A 25,181-nucleotide genomic window follows, 5' to 3' on the forward strand; every position below is an offset into this window, starting at 1 on the left:
ATTAAATAAAAAGCTTTACAATATCAGCTCAATCACATCAGATTATAACTAAACATGTAACATAAATTTATACTTGATTCAGGAATTTATCTGAATAAATAACTATATCTACAATATTACAAATCCAGCTGTATTTACCAACTTGATTTAGGAATATCATCGAATTAGTCATTAAAATGTACAATATTACAAATAACTTTAGTACAAACCTTGGTCACTGCTGACCTCTGCTGGTCAATGTTTACTAACTGGTTTAAATGATATTAGACCTCCTTTAGTCTTATCTGAGAGTCTTTAGTGCTGTCACTGTTGTAGCTCCTGCTGCAAAACTCACACTGCGGTTTATTCTGATCATCTTTCATCTTTTAGCCTGCGTTGCCATGACTCCCTGTAAACATTGAGCTGCATTTAAAACGCTTTTGGCTCAAACTGACACTTGTGGGAAATTCAAAAAATGCATTATTATGAGCAGGGCTCCTGTAGCACTAATAATAACCTAATACATTTGTTTTTAGATTTTAAAAAAATTGTTTCGGGTTATATCTGTAGAAGTCAATAGGCAGTGTTGCTAAAGATGAATAAATTAAGGCAAAACTTGCAATAAAAACAAGTTGCAAAATGACGTGCAAATGTGAGTGATACACTGAGCCAAACAGCGGTGCTAATGTTAAAATAACTAATAATGTATTATAATAAAGACAACTATATCCCTCTTAAGGCATAGGTAGTGTTTGATACATTTATAATGCATACTAATGGCTTCAAAAATACGGATAAACATGTTTTACATGGTAAACACTGCTTTCAGTTCATTAAAGATAAGAGCAATACAGTAATTTGATTTATTCATGAAATTTATTTCTGTTGATTTAAACAAAATGGGCATTTCATCATGTTTACATTCACCAGTCATCTTTTTACCTTACCACGCATATTGTTGAGCATGTTAATGGTTTAGACTAGAGTGGATTTTGTTAAACAATGGTTGGCTCTCTATGGAAGAGACAGAATATATACAGTCTTACAGTAACAAGAGAACCTTTTGAGATCAACTCTAACACAGATAAATAATAATATACACGACCCATCAAAAGTTTTAGAACACCCTAATTTTTCCAGTTATTTATTGCAATTCAAGTCGTGCAACTAGTACAGTGCCTGTCAGAAGTATGTATTCATATAGTGGGAGGAGCTTAAGTCGAATTGTCAATTATGGCCAAATGAGTATGTGTTTGAAGGTTGGATATACAAAGAGGTGTACATACTCTGTACTCTGTAGTGTTATTAAGGGGTTTATGTGTGGGTGCAAAAGTTAAATAGCCTGTGTGAATTCCCTGGTTTAATTCTATGGGACATGTGCATAATAAATGTGTTTTTTTTTTTTGTTTTTTTTTTACTCATTTCTATATTTTTCTGTAATGAGTCATTATGTGTATTTTTGTATCTTTCTGTTGTCTTTTTGTGCATTTTTTGTATAATCATTGTTTTTTGTTGCCATTGTAGTGTGATTCTGGAGTCATTTTGTGTATTTATTCAGTCTATTTATTGTCTTTTTATTCAGAGGTTATTTACAAAATGTCAACAACAGAAGACTTGTCCATCCAGCCTTACATGTTCGAGCCAGAGTCTGACCTGGCGGAGCAAGATGAAAATGAAGATGATGAACCTGCAGAACCCTAACAAGTGAGCTAACACAAGCACCGAGCTAACGCTAGCGCCAAGCTAACATCACGAAATGCATTTTAATACAGTCTTTTCAAAGACAAAAACGGCAAAATGAAATGACTAATGAAAACTTTAGACTTAAATTAAATCACGTAGGCCATATCATCAGGGATCTAAAACGAGCACACAGCGCTAACATATGAAGTCTGAAGACGGTGCAACTGCTAACGCTAACAAAACAATGACAGGGACGTCTTATCATCACACTTTTTACCGTTATTTACAGCTTATTGAAGTGCTCTGTTTGTCGTCTCCAAAGATAGAAGGAATTGAACCCTCAATCAGACAAAGTCTTTTGGCAAATCCTTCTTTATACTGGCGGAGGTTGCAGAAGCAGTCATCCTTGAAGTGCTTCGCGCACACAAAAATGACCTTACCCACAGATGTGGGTACATTTCCATAAAAAATAAAACTCAACCAGGCGCTTTGAAAAGGTTCTGATGCTGGGAGACGTTGTAATGAAGCGTGTGGGTTACTACATCCAACAACCGAACATTTTGACTTATCCTCTCGTAACTTCTGCATCCTTGAGCTTGGACTACAAAATAAAATCGAGAAATAAAAACGGTGGATTGCTCGAAGTGTTGGACCTGGAGTTGATGTACTAATTTGGCAGTTCCGCTGCAAATACTGTGATGTAATAGTTCAAAAAACGTAATAGAGAATAGAAAAATCGAAACAGATTGAAAAATATGACCAAAACAGAATATAAAGATATCTACGGAGCACCTGAAGAGACTAATTTGATTTTTTCTGTACTTCTAAGCACTCTAAATATACAACAAAATGCATTTAAGGGCTAAAAAAGTGCCTTTAGCATGATATGTCCCCTTTAAAGATAAATTGCACTGAAAAATTGATGTTAATTATGAAAATAAGTCTGCAGAATTTATTGTGAATCTATCTTGTTGGGTGAAATGAGATCAAAAGGAGATCAAAATGTTAATCTGAATAACTCCCAGGGTATAAATGGGTCATCAGCTGGGGACCATTAACCCCAGTACATCTCCTGGTGGCGGAGCGATGACAGGGATCTCTCCCTCCAACCCCCTGCCAATGCACTAGGTGTTATCTGCCCCCCAACTCTTATGCTTCCTCCTCAGCCATAGCCAAAAGCTGCCCCTCTCTGCCTCCTCGGCCAGTTCTTTGATGGCTTTCCAACACCCTGCTCCTCTGCATCCCATATCGCGCAGCAGGCAAACCGTTAAAAACATGACGAAGACCCTGCATCCCACTTTGACGGGACACAAGATGGCTTTCTAGCCAGCCTTCTTTCAGTCTTCCACCAGGTCTGCATACTTAGATCTTTTTCGCTTGTTGGCAGCCTGCATACCCTCCTCCAAAGGGACAGTGAGCTCCACCAACATAATGGTCTTGCGTGGCTCTGACCACATGACCAGGTCTGGTCGGAGCGATGTTTCTACCACCTCGCTGACGAACTGGAGCTGCATCCCCAGGTCGACCCTCATGGTCCACTCACTGCCAGGTGTGAGGACTTTTGACATACATCTCTGGCGAGGGGGGTTGACATTCTCTCCGGCCCTTGCAAACAGGATGGGTTGTCTCGCTGGAGCTGAAAGACTGCTGTTAGCCTCTTGTCTGCATAACCCTGCCACCTCTGCCAACTTCCTCAACACCATATTGTGTGGCCACCTGTAGCGGCCTTGGGGCAATGCTATCTTGCAGCCCGACAGGATATGCTGGAGGCTTGCATTGCTGGTACTACAAAGGGGACAGGTCACTTCAGCACCGAACCACTAGTGGAGGTTTCTGGGACAAGGTAGAGTGTCATAAGTAGATCTGTTTAGGAAGCTGAGCCTGGCTTGGGGGATCTTTCACAGGTCAGACCATGTCAAGGGCCTGTCTGTGACACCTTCCAATGACATCCAGCCTCTCTGCCGTCTTTCAGACACCTCTTTGATATTAAGGCGATCCTGCTTGGTCCTTGTCACTTCTGCTACCACCATGGGCTCTCCGCTCTTCCTTGGAGGCCTTACAACAGAAGCGGGTGGTCTCACTCCTCCCAAGGCCTGCTCAACCCTCCTGGACTCTGCCGACTACCTCGCAATGTTTCAGCCTGCTGATTGCCATGTCGACCTCTTCCTGGGCTTTCCACTTCCTCCTTGTTTGTATCTGAGAGCCAGCTGCTCTCACCAGTTGGACATTGGATTCCCTCAGCTCCATCACCATCCGAGCCTTCTCTTGCCTGTAACTCAGGCCAATGAATCGCAATGGTAGTTGCAGCGTATTTCTGCCAAAGAGGCCTACGTCTGGCTGGCATCTCGGCAGTCCGAGTCACTTCCTGATATATGAGTTAGCAAGCCTGTCCATCTTGTCTACCATCGAGGAGGGATCTTCACTCATCTTCAAAGGCCACATCACCCTTGGGTACGATATGAACTGGTAACTCCATACTTTATACTTTCCGGGGAGCTGGCTCTCATTGATTCTGGCCAGGCCATCTGCAAGCTGCTTCCTCACAGATTGGGAAAAATTTAGATGTATTACTGATCAAGAAATGGAAAAAGTTGATAATAATGAGAGTGCTGATAAATGAAATGTTTCTTTTTGTAGAGCTATTCTTGAGGCAGCAAAGCAGTCTATTCAAGAGAAGGGTGGTAAGTACAGGAAAAAGATTTTACCATGGTGGACAAAGGAGTGTGGTGAAGTAACTAAGTTACAAAATAAAGCTTTTAAATTGTTAAAAAAAAGAATTTTATTACATATAAGAAATTGCAAGCAACGGTAAGAAGAACTGTTAAAAATGCAAGGAAGGATTTTTGGAGGAAATTTTGTAACTTAATAGGAAGAGAAACAAGAATTGATAAAGTGTGGAGAATGATTCAAATAATGAAGCGGTTTAAAAGAGAGTGTGGACGTCTTGTCTTAAAGCTGATATCCGGAGTTTCTGAAAAATCAATGTTTATGTTTGATTTTTTTTTAAATGCAAAAAAACACCTAACTCGTCTTTTACTATGGTCTATTGCCGGTGGTCAGTCTTATACATTAATGTATATAAGTCCCTCCTTCGTCCTATAGACCCCTATACAAATGGAAACGATAGCAGCGTGCGCCCAGCCAATAGGATTTGACTTCATGTTTTTGAGACTGTCAATCAAAGTGAACGCGGAACTGTGCATGGAAACAAGGCCACAACAGCAAACAGGTAAATATGATTTTGGCTCTTACCTGACCCATAGACCTATATCAATGTGACCATAACCTTGTTATGTTCTATGTGGCGCATGCAGAAAAGTAGGGGTGTGGCTTCTGGTAGATTGCAAAGGTGAGGGAGGAAGTGGAGCTGTTGAGGGCGGGACATCGAGATGTCCTCTCAGAAACTCCGGATATCAGCATTAAGTGATGGTGAAAAAACAGCAATAAAAGACAAGGAGAAAGCAGGTATGCTGGTAAAAATATTTGTTAAAATATATAGTTCTGACAATATTAGTGAAGAGGGGAAAAGAGGGAGGGAAGTGACAACAGCAGAGAATGAGGAGATATTACAACATGAGGTAGAAGTCAATGATATATTAAATAGGCCATTTACAAAAACACAACTCAACCGCTCTCTTAGGAAAACCAATATGTCAGCACCATGTAAGATTCAGATTTGTTATTAAATGATTAACAATCTCAGTGAAACGTCAAAGGACTGTTTATTTAATCTATATAATATAGTTTGGGTGGGTGGAAAATTGCCTCAAAGTTGGAAGGAGGCGATCATAGTTCTAATACCTAAGCCAGGAAAAGTTTGTACTCATTCAGGGAATTATAGACCAATTTCTTTAATGTCTAAAATCTGCAAAATAATGGAGAAAATGATCAACGATAGGTTAACATATTATTTTGAAAATAAAGGATACAAGTGAAAATATCAGAGTGGTTTTAGGAGAGGACAAAATACCATGGATCCAGCTTTATGTTTGGAACATGACATTAGGAAGGTGTGACAGTATTTTTTGACATAGAGAAGGCGTATAATATGATGTGGAGAGAAGGATTGTTAATCAATCTATTTAGGATTTATAGATGGATCAAGAACTTCTTATTAGAAAGAACAATACAGGTTAGAGTAGGGAATAAATACTCAGGAAAATGTGTGATTGAGAATGGAGCACCTCAAGGCAGCATAGTAAGCCCTTTATAATTTTCTATAATGATAAATGATGTATTAAGAGGAATGTGGTTTTCTCTTTTTGCAGACGATGGGGAAATGTGGACAAGGGGAAGAAATGTGGAGTTCACTGGCCACGTTTACATGGGAGCTTTAATTCCTCTTAAAAGAGGAATAAAAGTTAATTCCTCTTTAACCTGACCTGGTAAACACTTAATTCCTAATGCTAATTTAATTTCAAATTGAAGTTAATTCCGAATTAGGTGGCTGGTTTATTCTGTTTTTAATTCTGAATGAGATAATTCCTCTATCTTGTAAACATTTAACAACACTTAAAGCCACTTTAAGTTAATTACGGTCGTTTAGCGCATGTGCGACTTGCGGCGATGATGCTTTTGGTGACAACATAATCGTGCAGATTAACACGGACACATGGAGTTATTAAACACACACGGAGATCAGTAAACGGAGCTGGCTTCACCGGACGATACTAAAACCCGGAGAAGGAGTAAATACATCCCCGTACTGCTTTCACAGGCTGTAATATCACCAAGTTTATCATTGTACCACTTTTTAGAGCTACAATCTTTACCAGGGAGCAAATATTTATTCCTGGTTATTGTTTGTTTTGAAATCAAACAAACACTCCTTCAGTTTCTTTTTGCCAGATTGTCTGTTTTCATTCGTGACCAGTAATCTAGTGTTTTCCTAGTGACTAGTTCTGACTCTGCCTGTTTTTCACCTTGTTTTTTGCCTCCTGGATTTTGCCTCTGACTGCTCCTTTTGTACTTCTGCTTGTGCTGACTGACCTCACGTGTATCGATCTTTTTTAAGAATAAAACTCTCGAACTCTGATTCTGGGTCCCGCATTTGAGTCCTGTTCTGTCTGGTCCAGTGTTACAAATAATAAGATCATTGATTGATTATGGAAGTACTGTATAGTGTACAGATCAGCATCCAAAAAAAAGCTAGATGTCTTCAAAATCAATTGAGGTTTTCCTTTGGGTCTATTAAGTCTTCTACAGCCATAGCAGTCCAAGTAGAAATGGGAGAAGTGCCATTACTCTTGAGGTACAAAAAGTTGGTGTTAAATCAATGGATAAGTCTACGAGGACAAACTGAAGAACATCCAGCAGTGAACCATGCTGGGAGAGCTGAGCAACAAAGTGGGAGTGTTATGTAGGGACAGCTAGTAAAATGGAACTGCATAGGGAAAGATATACTCTTACCTGGTGACCCCTTCGTGGTTATTTCCCCCTATATGTTTAAATGTATACATTAAAAAAAAATGAAGGAAGACATAGGGAAAGGAAATTAGGATGGTGCAGTTGCTGAAAGGCTGAGACCAGTACACCAAGCTCACATTCCAACTTACACCGACAGATTAAGGAACCCAGGAAGGGAAATACTGGGTTTGCTTTTAGTATTCCAAATTTAAATGTATAAGTGGGAGTGGTGGCCTGCTCCACTGCTCCTCAGGGATGGGTCAAATGCAGAGAACAAATTTCATGTTTGTGTAACGATGAAGATAAATAAAGGTGAAAGCCCCTGATTATTATGCAAGTATTAATAAAATAACATCAGATCACTTAACAGTAGAAATGTTAGCTATTGTAGTGGTATAGCAATGAATAGAACAAAATCGGGTAAATAAGGTCATGTTCAGTCTGCAATGATGCCAAGGATAATAATGACTCTATGTCAGACCAGAGATGGTGTATGACATTTTTGAAGCACTTTTAGGACTACAACACAGGGGGACAGAAGTTAGATTTAGGTGGATCTGCAGCTCATAGTGGTATTGAGAGAAATGAGATTGCAGACGCTCTGGCAAAACAGAATGAGCTAATGGAGGAATCTCTGAGTAAAAGTGAAGCCAAATAAATTAATAATTCTCTCCAAGATAATGAGAGAGTGGCAGAAATATTGTGATGCAGGAACTAAAGGTTGTCATTTGTATAATGTAAAGCAAAAAGTGGGAGGAAGGGAATCAGCAGGAAGAAGCTCCAGGGAGGAAACAATCATATCTAGACTGAGGTTATGACTCACTGGTTTATATAAAACAATGCATTTAATGGGAAAACATCCAACAGGATTTTGTGAGTGTGGATCAGAGACCAGAATGCTGGAAGTACTTTATCCAGAGAGAAAGATTTAAAGCTGCAGTTTGTAGAATCCTCTCTCCGCTTTGTTTTGAAACTGAAACCGAAACTCCCTTACCGGTGTCTTTGTGAATGCTTTTAGGGCCCTATTCTCCAGTCTGCACTGAAGCGCTTTTTTGCATGCCTGCAGTTATGTTACACTTATAAAAATGACGCTGTGGTCGATCCTTTGTTTCACATATTAATTTTTATTCCTCAGGAAATAGTGACAAAACATAGCAGTTTTCACGTCTGTGTTGCTCCGTGTAACTAGCACTGTCTGACGTCTCACTCTATTGGTGACTGACATCCGCTATTGACACCGAATGCTCACAGCTCCGCCTACTGGCCATATACCGCCACTAGGTAAAATGTAATAATAATAATAATACAGTAATTTTAACATGTTTTAAAGTCCTTGCCACAGTTATGCGCCTCTCTCCTGTGCGTATTCGCCGGTCCAGGCTCCTGACACGCTCACCACGTGTAAATAAACCAAAAGCACGTAGTCTGTCAATGAAGGCAGTCTGAAGCAAAGGAGGCCATGATGTCATTTTTTGGGGCTGTCTAGAAATCACGGAACATGGATTTTTCCCACCCCTTGTAAATGTCATTGGAATCCATGAAAATGATAAAGCGCACTTTTAATTTGAAACGCCTTCATTGATAAACAATGTAACAGGTTGATTTGATCAGATTATTGCAGTGTGAGAGAATTGGTTGCATTCTTCTGTCCGAACCACAGTTAAAATCTCTCCTTTTTTCCCCCCAAACTATCTATAGATTCACGTTTGTTTGTGTAGAAAGCCTGATTTGATTAAATTCTTCCATTCCTGCATTCTGAAATAATCAGCACATCAGTCAACATCTGTCATCAATACGGTACCTGATCTAAAGCGTGACCGAGTGTGACGCGCTATAGGTATGAGGAAATAATCCCGCAGAGCGTCTTGCTTTAATCCAGAGGAGACACAGATGTTTGCAGTGAAACACAACCAGTGGCTTCCTACATAATACACAGTTTTAAAAATAGATTGTCTAAAGCCTTCATGGAGCTAATGTGAGCAAATCCGAACTGAAGCTGAGCCTCATTTAAATATGTGTGGGAACAGTTTCTGCTATCAATCGTCTCATACGCATTTCACCAACCTCTGCATATGACAGCTTGCCTCACTTATTATTTACTCTGGAGTGAATCAAACTGCGGCTTTACGTTGGACATAGTACGAAAATAGTTGGACATCCATGTGACCAACGTGGACAGAAGTCTGCGTCTGTTAGAGTTTCATTTCTCGAGCAGGCTCAACTCGGGTGCGCACAGCTGATCAGCTCCACGACGCAGCACCCACCGTCTCTGCAGAAAAAGGAGCAGACAGCACGGATAAAATATAATGAAATGCAACACATTTTGTCCCGTCTAGAACTGTTAAGTGTGAACATATTGAACCCGTGACAGTGCAACGGTGTAACAACGAGACAGTGTCAGTTTGGATAAATTATTTCTGAGTCTCTTCTGCAATAATATGAGTCTGTGTGGTTTAAAATGTAACTAAGTTCATACTTCTAGTGCAATATAATGTTTCACTTCCTCCGGCCACTGCAGTTGTTCCAGGTTCAAAAGTGCATAAGAAGAAAAGAACTTCAGCAGAGAATATGCGCAAGGCCAGATTTGAATGGGAACGCCCGCATTTCAGGGCCGCTCCACCCAGAGTGCGTAACTGGGATGGAGGCGCACAGCGGCTGACTTAAGTACAGCATAACTGTCAAGTATCCCGTTTTGGCCGGGAAACTCCCGTATTTTACCCCTCTTTCCTGCCATCTTCCCATATTATTATTTTCCCGTGAATATCCCGTATTTTAATGTAATAATATTTCAAAGATGTCTTACTAAACTGAACAGCTCCACTAGCCTCGCGAGAACTGCCACCTGAAATGGCCTCAGTGGCAGCTCTCGCGAGATTAGTGCTGACAGCGGAACAAACCTGGAAATAACTCAGAAGAGAGACAATGAATGAAGACGTTCCGGCGAAAAAAAAACAAAGAACTGGTGTAAATACGTTGTAAAATGGGACACAGAATTTACCTTTCAAATGAGCTGCAGGATGGGACACAGTTACACGTTCTGTTAGATTAATAACTGAGATTTTAATGTCTACCACGGGGGAAGGAACAATGTAAGTCGCCATGAAAAATCAGCCAATCACAAGCTCCACAAATATACGCTGCTTTAAAAAGTGTTAAATGATGTAAAGTCTGCAACAAATGTTTCTAATAAGTCATTAGTGAATACCAGAGAACCACATGAGAGAGCATGAAAAATTAAAAGAAAATATGTAATGAAAATAAAATGATAATGTCTGACTTAAAGACAAGCAATGCATTGACTTGTATATAAACTGTAAGTATATTAAATAAACACATGTGCTTCATAAAGACAGTTATATGTTTATTTAGGCTGTTTTATAATTTAGGAATTAGGGCTGGGCGATATATCGAGATTCAAGATGTATCGAGTTTTCGATTTTGGCGATAGAGAAAACTATATTTCATCAATATCTATATATATATATATATAATAGCTTATTATGAGTCGCTGCTTTTACTTCTCAGAACAACATGTAAAGCTCAGTTAGATGGATTTCTGAGTGCACATATTGATCAGCTGTTTGTTAATAAATGTCCATGTGTGGCATTTTGCATCAGCAAATTCAACCCAGAATTGTTTTTCTGGTCAGACTTTATTTGATAAAATGATCTAGATTTATATTGTATATCACCATTTTGAGAAAAAAATATTGAGATATGAGTTTTGGTTCATATTGCCCAGCCCTAGTAGGAATGTTCACAGCATTTCAATGTTAATAAAGGTCGACCTACCAGATTCTAATCACATAATTGTATTTCGTAAGTGGTTGACAAGTGGGTATTTTAGATTTCTTGTACACCTATCTTAAAATATAAGGGATACTGGAGCTTGGTTGGGCGGATGGGGCGGGTGGGATGGCTCGTAGTGGGCCCAGAAAATTTCCCTTATTTTCAAATCCAAAACTTGACAGGTATGAAGTACAGGGGGAGAATAGCGCCCTTAGGGACGTTTTTCTCAATAGAAACTAGTGACAAATATCTTGTGTTAGTGGAATTTTTTCTGGTGTTTTAGAGATTCTGACATGAAAGCACGTATCACTCTGTAGTTACTGCCCTGAGCAGCGGCTGCTGCCCGCTCGTTCCCGCCACAAGCACACACAAACGGGCTGTGATCCCAGCTGCCTGCCGCTCAGGGCAGAGTGACAACCATCACTCTGCATCCAGACTGTAAAATGAATTCACCTTGAATAAGCTTCTCTTGGGTTTACACGCAATTTATCCCGTCTGTTATCACTCTCCCTCTGACACCAGTAGGTGAGGCGGACTCTGCACAGTTACGGGGATCCGAGAGGATTCAAAGTGATCCGTCCTCAGTATGTTTGTGCCTTTAACTGTTGTTTCTCCACCTCAGTCTGACTTTTTTTCTTTTCTTGATTTGCCATGTAACTGTTGTGTCTAACGCTGTGATGGAGACTTCTGCTGGAACATCCGCCATTGCACTTTTACTACCGACTTCAGTCAGCAGCCAATAGTAACACCCAAAACAGCCCATTGTAGAAAGATCTTGAATTGGCTGACATTCAGTGTCACGCTCCTGGATTTCTAAATCTCATTTAAAGGGCCAGGAGAAAGAGAATAGATTGACTTTCCATTTATAACACACAAGATGATTATGGATTTTTGACCAAATTATGTCAAAAAAAAAAAAAATCTTACATAATGCACCTTTAAGGAAGAATTCAAGAATTAGGAGGCAAGAGTTTTAAATCTATAAAATCTGTTTAACATTGAGGAGGGGAAATATAAAGCATTGCTTATGTTTTTAAAAGAAACTGAGTTAATGAAAATAATTTAGTTTTTTTTTTTCATAGATTTAGGGACATAGTTCTCTGGTTAACACTCCAGTATTAGTTAGTGACTGTAATGTACCTGTAACGCTAGGTGCCATCCAACATGAAACAAAACGAAGAAGAAGAAGTAGAAGAAGAAGAAGAAGAAGAAGAAGAAGAAGAAGAAGAAGAAGAAGAAGAAGAAGAAGAAGAAGAAGAAGAATACTATCTACACTTCCATTCAAGTGCAGCAGGTTGTGCTGCAGCCGCTAGTATGGGAAGAATCCGTGGACGAGTTAAAGACTGAAAATGTTTGTATATTTTCAGTCTTTACCAAAAAATTTTTTTATATATATATATATATATAGGATGCATACATATGCATCCTATATATATATATATATATATATATATATATATATATATATATATATAGGATGCATACATATGCATCTTAGATCATTTGATTAAAATCACTGATTGTGAACTCGAGCTGTTCCACTATTAAAACATGAATGAAGTCCCTGCTGTCAAGTTAAAAGAGTTAATGTTAAAGAGTTAGGTACTGCTGACCTCTGACAACTTCTCTGCTCTGCTTATCATCTCAGTGAATAAGACTGTCTTCAGAACCCTGAGCAGGATCTCTGATCCTCGTTAACTGAAGAATGTAGCGCTAAAAGGAAAGAAGAGCCTCCACTCACACATCTGTAGTTAGCAGGTCATCGTCTAATGCTGCACTACAGCTAATGAGAAAGATAAAAAGGGGAACTGTTTTCCTGTTTCTTAGAGAGACACCGGAGGTCAAATACTGGCTGGATGGGAGAAACAACAGAAACAGCTCTCAAGGTCTGGACCCCGGCCCAGAACAGAGAGAGGATTGATAGTGTTTATGTTTGAGGGTTAATTCCAGGAGGATTCTAAAGAAATACAAGATTTCTATCTATTAGTTCAAGGAGTTTTTTCATCTTAAATCCATCATGATACATAAGTTGCATAACTCCAGGTGAAGATGTAAAAAAGGCCACATATAATGTGAGGAGAGGCTGAAGAGAAGATGAACTCAGTAGCCTCCGTTTAAAGCTTTTCGCTTTGGTCTACAGGTTCTATACCTATGTAGCTAACCGAGTAGCTCGCATTCGAGGCTCCACTGAACCAAAACAGTGGCAGTATGTGTTGACTGACCAAAACCCTGCAGATCAGGGAACCAGGCCAATTCCAGCAGCTCACTTAGTCTCATCCAGTTGGTTGCTTGGCCCTCCCTTTTTCAGTCAGCTGAGTCCAAGACAGGATGATGAAGCAGAATCATTTGAGCTTGTGCAACCAGATGCAGATAAAGATGTTCGGCCCCAAGTCACCCGTCTCATAACCAAGACCGCAGAACAGTGTTTTGGAGCATCAAGGTTTGAACGCTTCTCTGTTTGGAAGAGTCTAGTAAGAGGCATGGCAAGTCTCGTTCATGTAGCCAAGTCATTCTCCAGAGAGAGTAAGACTGATAGATGTAAGGGGTGGCATCAATGCAGTCAGCCGCTCACCAGAGAGCGTTCTCAAGCAAAGATGGATATCTTCAAGGCTGTGCAGGAGGATGTGTATAAAGAGGAGCTGAAATGCTTAACTCAGGGTACCAAAGTGCACTGCCAAAGTCCCCTTGCAAAGCTGGATCCCTTCATTGACAAGAACGGATTGATTAGAGTTGGAGGTCGGATACACAGGGCAGATTTGGAAGACCAAGAGAAACATCTACTCATCCTACCAGCTGGCCATCACGTGACCACTCTCCTGGTCTGACACTATCATGATAAAGTAGCCCACCAGGGTCGCCACTTCACTGAGGGTGCATTGCGCATATTCAAATGCATCATCTGTAAGAAGTTGAGAGGCAGACAGAAGTTCAAAAGATGTCTGACCTACCGGCTCATGTAGGGCTTGACGTTTTTGGCCCATGGAGTGTCACAACCCGGCGGATATGAGGTGGAGCTGCAGAGAGCAAGAGGTGGGCAGTGATTTTTGCTTGTCTAAGTACAAGAGCTGTGAATCTTGAAGTTATCAAATCCATGTCGACCTCGAGCTTCATCAATAGATAGAGGCACGAATTTCATCGGTGCATGTAGAGAACTTCAAGTAAACACAGATGACCCTGAGGTCAAGAGCTACCTGCAGGAGCAGGGATGTACGTGGACCTTTAATGCTCCCCACTCCTCACACATGGGAGGAGCTTGGGAGAGGCTAATCGGTGTGGCAAGACGCATCCTGGATGGACTGTTAGTAAACTTCTGGTTCCAATCTCATGTGTAATTAAGGAGTATCTTAGACCCATTAGTGATGTTGTTTTACTTATGCCACAGAAGAAGGTGTAAATAGTGGTATAACATGTTTATACCAAGCGGGGAGTGTTCTGACTCCTGTCAGGGATTGAAAGGGTTAAGTCCCCCTGGTGGTGTTTTTGAGTTACTGCGGTGTAAAGGACCAGGCACTTTCTTTGTTCATGCATAAGCTACAAGTGCTCTGCCACAGAGTGTTGTTGTCTGAGTTTTGGAGTTGAACTAACAGTGAGTATGAATGCAATTTATTATTTTAGTTGTTTTGTGGCACTGTGATCTTTAAGATAGTGTTTGAGACATTTATTTTAAGTCACAAAAACCGTGCTAACTATGCTAATGCAAATCGTGAAGCTAAGCAATAGAAGAAGCTAGTTTAGCTGCTATGACTAATTCAGTTAATTGTCAGACCTTGTTTGTGTTATATGCTATGTTTATGTGTGAACCAGTATTGCTGTTTACTGTGTTTATGCTGTTATTTACCTGTGGAAGCATACTGTAAAAAAGATGTGTTTGCCTTATTTAACAGTGTGATGTACTTACCTGATTTATAACCTGGAAAAGGAAGAACGAAAGTGTGACCAGTGTTGTTGCATATATTTAATTTCAATTTGTAACATTGTGTTAATTTCATTGTGTTGCAGTTTTACAAAAAAAAAGTACGGGAAGATTCAGTAAAGCAACTTCAGTCAATCTACTGGGTCTCTCAAATTTGTTCGCTATCTGTCAGCCAGGACAGAATAGCCGTCATCTTCCAAGATGGCGCTGGGTCAATGTGCCGTGACGTCAGTCACAAGAGTCTATACAGCTTTCAAAACTTATGTTACAGAAATTAGAAATACAAATAATAATAATAAAAATAATAATAATAAAAGTTAGATTGGTGCATTTGTTTTCATTATTGATATGTGAAGCAAAACTGGAGACGTTCTATATGTATATATGATTTATTTTTTGCTGCTTCAACTGGCAAGAATCTCAAACTCCATTAATGGCGATGACGCAGCATCATCACTGGGCTCGTCTTTGATGAGCTAGTGATTACGAGGCTCCGCCTGCTGCAGCTTCTGCTTCTTCGGCAGTGGCTTGCAGTAGGAATGTTCTTCTTCTATCTATTGGAGGAACACAGTCAGGACAAGTTAGACCAGTGGTTTTCAAACTTTTTTTGTGAAATATATAGAATTAAAAAAAAAAAAAAAGAAAAATAAATAAGATTATATATGTGTTGTCAATAGGTATTTTTGAAAAACTAAATTTGGTTGAATTCTAAAAAAAATGGGTCGCGATTTAATGACCGTGGCAAAATGTATAGGTCCCAGGTTGAGACCAGTTGAGAACCCCAGCATTAAACAAATTCGTATTAATAATCATTTTTTCTTGTGTGTGCCAAGCTTTTTTTTTGTAGATATCTAAATCATGGAAATTTGTTTTATACAAATAAAACACATGTATAATAAAACATTTTGATTTAAAAATATATTATTATTATTAATATTATTTTCTCAAATAATACTTTTTTCTCTATTATGTTGTTTTTGTAACTATTGAGTGTAATAATCAAAATCGAATTTCGATTAATTGCACAGTCTTACCTGTGTTGTGAGGGCTCAGCCTGGGACTGGATGGTGGGAGCTCGGCCTCTGTCACCGAAGCCTTGGTGAAAAATATCCACCAGAATCAACTTTGGCCAACCTGAGAAACAAATCACCCAATCATACTTCCTGTCAGTGTAAGTTTTCTAATACTTTAGCATGTTTAGCATCACTGATACCTGTATTACTTCTGCCATCCTTCGTGATAGTTCTTGGAGATTTGTGAGGAACCTTATTCTCCTCTTCCTTTTCTGGTACTTCCAGACACACTCTGGGTTTCTTGGTCTCAATCTTCCGTTTAGTCCTGAAATGGATGTGGGGGGAACATTTATTATGAATACATTTATCAACTTTAAAAGGATCCTCTACTGTTTTTCCAAATGTGGCGTAAAACCTTTGAGATGTACAAAGGTGCACAAACAGTGTGCTGACACGCTCTGGTGGCTGAAGTAGTATAATGATATAATAGAATAAAAAGGGGTCACAATAACAACATCATTTCATTTGTTATCTGTCCAAAGTCAAACTTAAGATGTTTTGACAAAAACTGTCCCTCTGCTCTGATATTTTTAACTCGATGTATGGCTAATTACAAAAATGCTAAACCAAACATTCTAAATTGGACTAATGAAGTCAACTACCATTAATAATTTTACACTTTAAATGATTCAGATGATAGTAAACAGGATGGTTGATATATATTTATATATATATATTTTTTTTTTTCACTGTGTTTCCAACACAAACAACGGATGTGCTGCCGTGTCATGAGATATATCTTGTTGGGAGAGTATGGAGGCTGTATTAAATAATTGTTTATGTTTTTTTAATGGTGTTTTATGATGTTGATTTTGTTAGATTAACACTTGCCAGCAGAAACATATGAAATTGCCATTGTGGTCTTGATTTGCAACGTGTCTACCCAACCCTAGTGGTCACGGCACGTCACTGTATATATGTGTTTTCTTATCCTCTTTCATGGCGCACCTTGTAGACTGATGCCACTTATACTCCAGTGCGACTTATAGCCCAGAAAATGCAGAACACCATGTGCACCCTCACACAAAGACATTTTCCACCTACTTTTTCCATTTCCCACAGCTGTCCTTGGAGTAGCAGTTGTCATCCAAGAACTCCTCAGCCTCTGGGGTGGGCTGGGAATGGTCGATGGGCACCACGTCTCTCCCTTCCAACCACTGAGCGTAACGGTCAGGCTGATATTTACGCACAAACACGTCCATAGAAAACTTCACCATGTCTTCCCGGCACGAGCACTGCCAACGACGAAGCACAGAGTTGTTCAGCTTTTATTTGCTTAACAATTATACGAGCTTATAAACATTATTCCTCACCATGACGGCTTGTTTTCCGTACTCGATCCATCGTTCCGAGGCAAAGTTGGTGGCCTCGGCACAGTTGAAACCGTGATTAAAACCAGCGTGGTACGCATAAGGGAACGTTATCATGAATTCACCAGCGTTTTGTGTAATCTTCAAAGAGTAAACAAAGGAAATCAGTTACAGCATTTACATCATTGTCCTTGTTTGGATGAATGCTTGAAAAGGAAAAACTCTGCTCACCTTTTCAAAAGGAATGCCGTGTTTCTCCAAGATTGAAGGTGAGATGAGCGCCATCTTGTGCCTTAAAAACGCCTCACAGTTTTTGGCGCTTTCAGGAAAAAAGTCTAAAAGTCACACAGAAATCACAAAGTTTAGTTTTAGGAATTTTTGTACTTTGGTGTGTTTTTGTTGTTCTTTTAGTTTTGTGAATTTTTGTTTTGTGAGTTTTGTGTTTTTGGAGTTATTCTGTATTTTTGTTGTTGTTATGGTATATTTTTCTGTCATTTTGTACATTTATTTTGTGTTTTATTGTCATTTTTGTAGTTTCTGAGTTTTTGTTGCCCTTTAGTTAGTTTTTGTTGTCTTTTTGTGTGTTTTTGGAGTCATTTTGTGTACTTTTGGTTCAAATGTTGTGTATTTTCCGGTATTTTTGTGTGTTCTTGAGGCATTTATTCATTTTAGGGGGCCACACGAAATCAGTGTGAGATCCACATGTTGGTCACCACTTGTCTATTTGTGGTTGAAACTCAAATGAAATATGACAAGGTGGCAACAGTGATTTTTAACAGCAATTCTAAAGATGTATATAAAATAATTTGTCATATATCGATCTCTTACCTTTGGCCAGATGTTCCAGGCTTTTCCCGTGCTCTGAAGACACAGCGTACCTACACACACACACACACAGTTCAGTCAGTTATCGATGCAGTAAGTAATACATTTATATGTTTTGATCATGACAATGAGTTGTCGTTCATCCTCACCATGATTTGGGCTCTCCAAAGTGAAGGTAGTTGATGCTGTAGAGGTCCATGTCCTCTGTGTGCCAGGGAAAAGTGGTTTTCCAACTCCCAAAATACAAGTAAGGTGTGTTAACGCCCTCTATGTTGATGCCGCTGTCCTGCTCCAGTGTGTCCAGGATGGTGCCGAGGTTGCCAATATTAAACTCTTTCACATTCTTTAAGGGGAAAACACACAGAGATGCATTAAACACAAACGTCACCAACACATAGTTCCAGCGAGATTCATTTTGTCTTCCTTTTGAACAGCATAAGTTGAGGTTTTGTTTATTCAAACAAGGTTTTTCAGAAATGTTTTATCTCCCGACATGTTTCGACTGTCAGATGCCAGTCTTCGTCAGAGGAGTTCTGCTGATTGCCTTTGATGGTTCCTTTGAAGTCAAGTGAATCTTCAAAAGGAACCATCAAAGGCAATCAGCAGAAACCTCTGACGAAGACTGGCAGTTGAAGTGACCTACGCAGAATGTATTTAATCAATTTAATGAAAACTCACCGGCTCGAATAAGCTCCCGTTCACATCTGCTCCATATATTGGGCAGTTTTTGTTCACGCTCGACCAGTAATTCCTTTCCAGTTCCTCAAAGTCTGAATGTTTTGGAGGACGATATCTAAGAAAACATTACAGAAACAACAGATTAATAACCTAAAATCAAGAAAGTTTAATCCAACATATGTTTTTTCCCCGTGTTACTAACTTAACACTGTTGGCCATCTTCCGGAACTCCCTCACAGTCATGGCCTTCTTCTTTTTGATATACTGTGAGAACACGCCCGCATTGCCCGACACCACCTGCTTAAGGGGTGTCGGTATGACTAAGTCATCGATGTTGTCGTACGAGCCTCTCGGTTTCCACTCTTTAGGTGGAACAATCTAGAAAAAAGAGAATTTATTGTGTTAAAACAACCTTTCGCACACAGGAAGTAAAGGACTTTTGACATCCAATGATAACACTCACTTTAGCCAGGCCGGCCTTATGAGCCCCCTGGGACTCTATGTAGGCGATGTAGCGGCTGAAGTTGCTGAATTCCTCGTACGTTGGGTAGAAAGTCATGATGCCTCTGCCGCCAGGGTTTGGAGAACTCATGTCTGATGCCATCTTAGATCTTCTTTGAAGTTCCTGCACACACAATGAAAATGGACAAATATTTGACCTTATCATAACCACAAACCAACTTTGTATCTACAAACCAAGATTGTAGTATTTCAAATAATGCTGAGTGATATGGATTTTCACCACACAAATGTCCGATTTACAGAAATTATTCTTAAAATAAAATCAAATCAGTAATTGACAGCTACCTATGGCTTTTTAAATTCATAGAGAATGGACGGGTTAGGGTTAGGTTATAACCCAATATTGCAACAATTTTTAGGGTTTGGGTTAGAGTTAGAGTTAGGTTTAGGTTTAGTTTTAGTCACATGACCTAAACTGGCCAAATAGGGGCGCTGCGTATGGATAGAATGTCGGTATATTGATATGGCACCCGTACGGATAGCCACTGCCAATAATAAAATACTCCTCACTTCCTTAGCTATCGCCAAGAAAACTACCCTCATGAACTGGAAATCTAAAAAGTCCATACACATCACCCACTGGAAGAACCTTCTGTCAGATCACATTGCTTTGGAAAAAGAACCACCCACCCCTCTTAACACCACTCAACCACCCTCCATAAGGCTCTCGCTCATAGATTTCTTACACACCTAATCCCTCTCAGCTGTAACTTACATCTATTGCTTATGATCCTTTATTCCCTTATCCATTAGCATTTTTCTTTCTTTATTTTGTTTTGTTTTTGTGCACATATTGCTACTTTTCCAACCATTCATTTTATTTGATTCCTTTTATGGCACAACTGCATATCCCACAATCTCCCTCGCTGTCATCTGCTCCTGATTCTGGTTATTATGATTGCCTCTGTTGTTTAGGAATTTTTTATAATGTTGTCATTTGTTTATATTCTCCAAATTCTTTGTAGTATTATTATTATTATTATTATTATTATTATTATTATTAGTGTACATTATAGGGTGGAGGGGCTGGGGGAAGAATGTCAATAGCGATGATAATTCATTTTTACAAATGACCAGTTTTGGGTTCATATAATTATATATATATATATGTATTTTTATTTTTTATTTATTTATTTATTTTTTTAATGCATTTGCTTTATTTTTTTGCCCCTCTGTTCTCTCAATTTTATTTTGTATATATATATATATATTTATATATCGTTTCTATACCCCACATATTTGACTATTATTAACTTGTTATTGTCTCCTCCCATCATCCTCTAATAAAACAATACCATTATTATATCACACACATACACACACACACACACACACACACACACACACACACACACACACACACACACATACTGACTATTATAATCTATTAGCATTGTAAATATTTTCTATGATCTGTGTTATTTTTTTCTGTAGTTTTCTGTTTTTGTGTTGTATGTGGCAAAAAATTAAATTAAATAAAAAGCTTTACAATATCAGCTCAATTACATCAGATTATAACTAAACATGTAACATAAATTTATACTTGATTCAGGAATTTATCTGAATAAATAACTATATCTACAATATTACAAATCCAGCTGTATTTACCAACTTGATTTAGGAATATCACCGAATTAGTCATTAAAATGTACAATATTACAAATAACTTTAGTCACAAACCTTGGTCACTGCTGACCTCTGCTGGTCAATGTTTACTAACTGGTTTAAATGATATTAGACCTCCTTTAGTCTTATCTGAGAGTCTTTAGTGCTGTCACTGTTGTAGCTCCTGCTGCAAAACTCACACTGCGGTTTATTCTGATCATCTTTCATCTTTTAGCCTGCGTTGCCATGACTCCCTGTAAACATTGAGCTGCATTTAAAACGCTTTTGGCTCAAACTGCCACTTGTGGGAAATTCAAAAAATGCATTATTATGAGCAGGGCTCCTGTAGCACTAATAATAACCTAATACATTTGTTTTTAGATTTTAAAAAAATTGTTTCGGGTTATATCTGTAGAAGTCAATAGGCAGTGTTGCTAAAGATGAATAAATTAAGGCAAAACTTGCAATAAAAACAAGTTGCAAAATTCCGTGCAAATGTGAGTGATACACTGAGCCAAACAGCGGTGCTTATGTTAAAATAACTAATAATGTATTATAATAAAGACAACTATATCCCTCTTAAGGCGTAGGTAGTGTTTGATACATTTATAATGCATACTAATGGCTTCAAAAATACGGATAAACATGTTTTACATGGTAAACACTGCTTTCAGTTCATTAAAGATAAGAGCAATGCGGGAATTTGATTTATTCATGAAATTTATTTCTGTTGATTTAAACAAAATGGGCATTTCATCATGTTTACATTCACCAGTCATCTTTTTACCTTACCGTGCAAAAGTAAAATAGTGTATGTGATTTCCCTGGTTTAATTCTATGGGACATGTGCATAATAAATGTGCTTTTTTTTTTGTTTTTTGTTTTTACTCGTTTTTATATTTTTCTGTAATGTTTGTTTTTTTGGAGTCATTATGTGTATTTTTTTGTATCTTTCTGTTGTCTTTTTGTGCATTTTTTGTATAATTATTGTTTTTTGTTGCCATTGTAGTGTGATTCTGGAGTCATTTTGTGTATTTTTGTATCTTTTTTGGCCTTTCTTGCATTACAGATAGATAGATAGATAGATAGATAGATAGATAGATAGATAGATAGATAGATAGATAGATAGATTGTTCTGCAGCAATGAAGGTTGAATCAGCCTTGAAAGCTGGTGCTACTCATTCCTACAAGTGTTCCAATTTTTCTTGGTTACTTCTAACCACCTCTGTCTGCATAAAAGCAGTGTTGGAACACATTGTGGTACCAGACCCTCATGACCATCAGCTGAACAGTTTTGTTCATGGATTCCATCATTTCTTTTTACACTCAAATTGCATATTTGAAACGACACAATAAATTGAATAATTTTCAATAAAAACCTGGAAAAAGTGTGTTGTTCTAACTTTTTGGACCAGTAATGTGTGTGTGTGTGTGTGTGTGTGTGTGTGTGTGTGTGTGTGTGTGTGTGTGTGTGTGTGTGTGTGTGTGTGTGTGTGTGTGTGTGTGTGTGTGTGTGTGTGTGCGTGCGTGTGTGTGTGTGTGTGTGCGTGTGTGTGTGTGTGTTACAAAGTGTGCTCTCCTGTAGAACAAATTGGATTTACAAACATTGCCTGAAGTCCTTCAGACCCACTCAGACTTGAGATATGAATGTAAACCCCTACTTTATGATCCTAATGAAAGCCTTGGTTAGTTTTGGTTGGTTCTTCTTGCACTTGACTCTGTTATTATCAGGACATATCTCATTTATCTTCATTGTGTATGAGCTGCCAAGGCAACAAACATGGGAGCCAAACCTGGGTAGAGCTGGCAAAGCCACACACGGCTGCCAGTTTGTCTTGGGAACAGCGTTCAAACATCAAAGGCTCTTATTTACATTGTGCTTGTTCTGCTTGGCTCTCCATGCCTGACACGGCTCTGTGCTTTGTTCCATTGAGAAGTGGCTGGCGGGCGCTGTAAATGTCGCACGAAAATGCTTAAAGGATTCCAAGTTCAGCCGGAGCCTCAAAGACGAGACAGGGAGGGTTTAAATCCTCAGTTTGGCTGTAGCTTCCAAGATGTATCACTGATACTTGAAGGACAACAGTACCATTACTGTATTACCTAGAAGGCTAAATTAAAATTATTTCTATTTTAAACTAAAAGAAAATATTAACCTGATACTTGTGGGCTAGAGTTCATATGCAGTGATGTGCCGTGAGCACTAGGGTTGGGTAGGCAGGGCATTGCAAATCCAGACCACCAATCTCTATTTAACAGCAGCCTCCATACTCTCCCAACAAGATATATCTCATGACACGGCAGCGCATCCGTTGTTTGTGTTGGAAACACAGAAACATGGAGAAAATGACAACAACAATCACTCAGAACAGCCTCAGTGAGGCTCATGCACAAAGCCAATCCTTCCTTTTGTACCTTTCACTGTAGAAAATATGAACAATGTTCTGACTTTAACTTTGCTGAAGGTCTGGTAGCTCAGATGTTGGTATCCCATCTTTTAGAAGCTGTCGTTTATCCTCAAGAGAAAGTTTCTTTATCGTCTGTAGCGCATACCTGTTAAGTATCATGTTTTGGCCGGGAAACTCACGTATTTTACCCCTCTTTCCCACCATCTTCCCGTATTAGTATTTTCCCGTAAATATCCCGTATTATAATGTAATAATAATTAAAAGATGCCTTACTGAACTGAACGCTGTCACTAGCCTTTAGTTTTCATTCTAGATTATAAATGTTGTATTTATATCCATTGTAGCTCCGTTATAAAGTACGCTGTGATTGATGGCATGTGAGGATTTTATCGCAGATTTTTTTACTTGTGACTCACTTTACATGGACACTCAAATATCCCTAGCACTGATAACTTAGCCTTATATCGTCCTATGACCTCTTCTGGTAGTGTTTCTTGATAGTTGTATGCCATACCAGGATATAAGTCACTCCTGTATTGAAACAAAGACGTTTTTGTCATCGAACAAACAGGAGGTGGATGGTTTGTTTTCCCACTGTTCAAAATGGCGCCCGTTTATTTACTACCGCTAACGTCATCTGTGACATAAGCCCGTCTTCCCAAATTCATACACATTCACACACCAATGGGACAGAGCTGCCATGCAAAGCACTAATCAACCATTGGCAGCAACTTAGGGTTCAGTGTCTTGTCCAAGGACACTTAGTTTGCATTTTCTAAACACAAATTGGGGGATGGCATCTGGATAAAAAAAAAATGGTGGCCATTGCATTTCACTGGGTTCATCAGGGCCTTTTAGCAGGCCTTTATGACCTTGTTCAGAACAAGAGGGTATACAAAAAAAAAAATGAGACACAACATTATGAGGAAGAAAGGAATGTTTCTGAGGAATAAAAAAAAAAGGAATGTAGTAGAAAGGGTGACTTTCCGAGCAAATATTTTAGCTCCTTAACCTCTGAACCCTGTTCTATTTTTAATATTTCTACCAACATATCATATCCAATATGGTCAGTATCATCCTATTTTATTTAATTTTTTCAGGTAAATAAGTAAGTAAGTAATTCAAATAATGACTTTCTTTATAAACAAATAAAATTGACACATTTGCTAAAGCTATAGTTTATTTATTTTACATTCAACATTTGACTGAACACACTTAATTTTCTGTGTTAAAACATCTGAACATATTTCAACCTTTAAAGTAAGGTTAATCGAAGTACTTCTTGTAAAATCAGAAAAAAAATAGTCCAGATTGAATCCTCTGGTTCATAAACCAGTAAGCTAACGTAGCCTCATATGTTAGTTACATAAACTAACCCACAGAAGCTGTAGACTTTCAACAATTTATCAAAATAAAAAAAGTGGGAATGTGGACATGAAATGTGTTTAAAATCCATCCATCCATCCATTTTCTTCCGCTTTTATCCGGGGCCGGGTCGCGGAGGCAGCAGTCTCAGCAGAGATCACCAGGCCAGCTCCATCCGACCCTCACTCGTGAACAAGACCCCGAGATACTTGAACTCCTCCACTTGAGGCAAGGACTCTACACCGACCCAGAGAGGGGAAGCCACCTTTTTCCGGTGGAGAACCATGGCCTCAGATTTGGAGGTGCTGATCCTCATCCCGGCCACTTCACACTCGGCTGCAAACCGCCCCAGTGCACAATGAAGGTCCCGGTTTGATGAAGCCAACAGCCAACAACAACATCATCTGCAAACAGCAGAGATGAAATCCTGAGGTTCCCAAATCGGGTTCCCTCCGGTCCCTGGCTGCACCTAGAAATTCTGTCCGTAAAAATAATGAACAGAACCGGTGACAAAGGGCGGCCCTGGCGGAGACAGGTCTGACTTACTGCCGGCAATGCGAACCAGGCCCCCCCCCACAGGGCACCACGAGGGACACGGTCGAACGCCTTCTCCAGATCCACAAAACAT

General features: G+C 39.1%; 1 protein-coding gene across 1 annotated transcript; it reads right to left on the bottom strand.

Annotated features, from left to right (window-relative positions):
* Positions 1-2,999: 2,999 nt before the first annotated feature.
* On the bottom strand, positions 3,000-20,971 carry LOC114481873 (lysine-specific demethylase 4D-like). Its single transcript, XM_028476933.1, has 14 exons — positions 20,859-20,971; positions 19,120-19,281; positions 18,859-19,034; positions 18,657-18,771; positions 18,128-18,321; positions 17,982-18,031; positions 17,385-17,488; positions 17,157-17,294; positions 16,888-17,078; positions 15,984-16,108; positions 15,805-15,904; positions 13,806-13,871; positions 13,648-13,722; positions 3,000-3,447 (listed from the first exon to the last, which is right to left on the bottom strand). The coding sequence occupies exons 2-14, from the start codon at positions 19,258-19,260 to the stop codon at positions 3,000-3,002; spliced, it is 1,923 nt and encodes a 640-aa protein (XP_028332734.1). The 5' UTR covers positions 19,261-19,281; positions 20,859-20,971.
* Between the last annotated feature and the right edge of the window lie 4,210 nt (positions 20,972-25,181).

Source organism: Gouania willdenowi, chromosome 19 (assembly GCF_900634775.1).
Source record: "Gouania willdenowi chromosome 19, fGouWil2.1, whole genome shotgun sequence".
Taxonomy (NCBI): Eukaryota; Metazoa; Chordata; class Actinopteri; order Blenniiformes; family Gobiesocidae; genus Gouania; species Gouania willdenowi.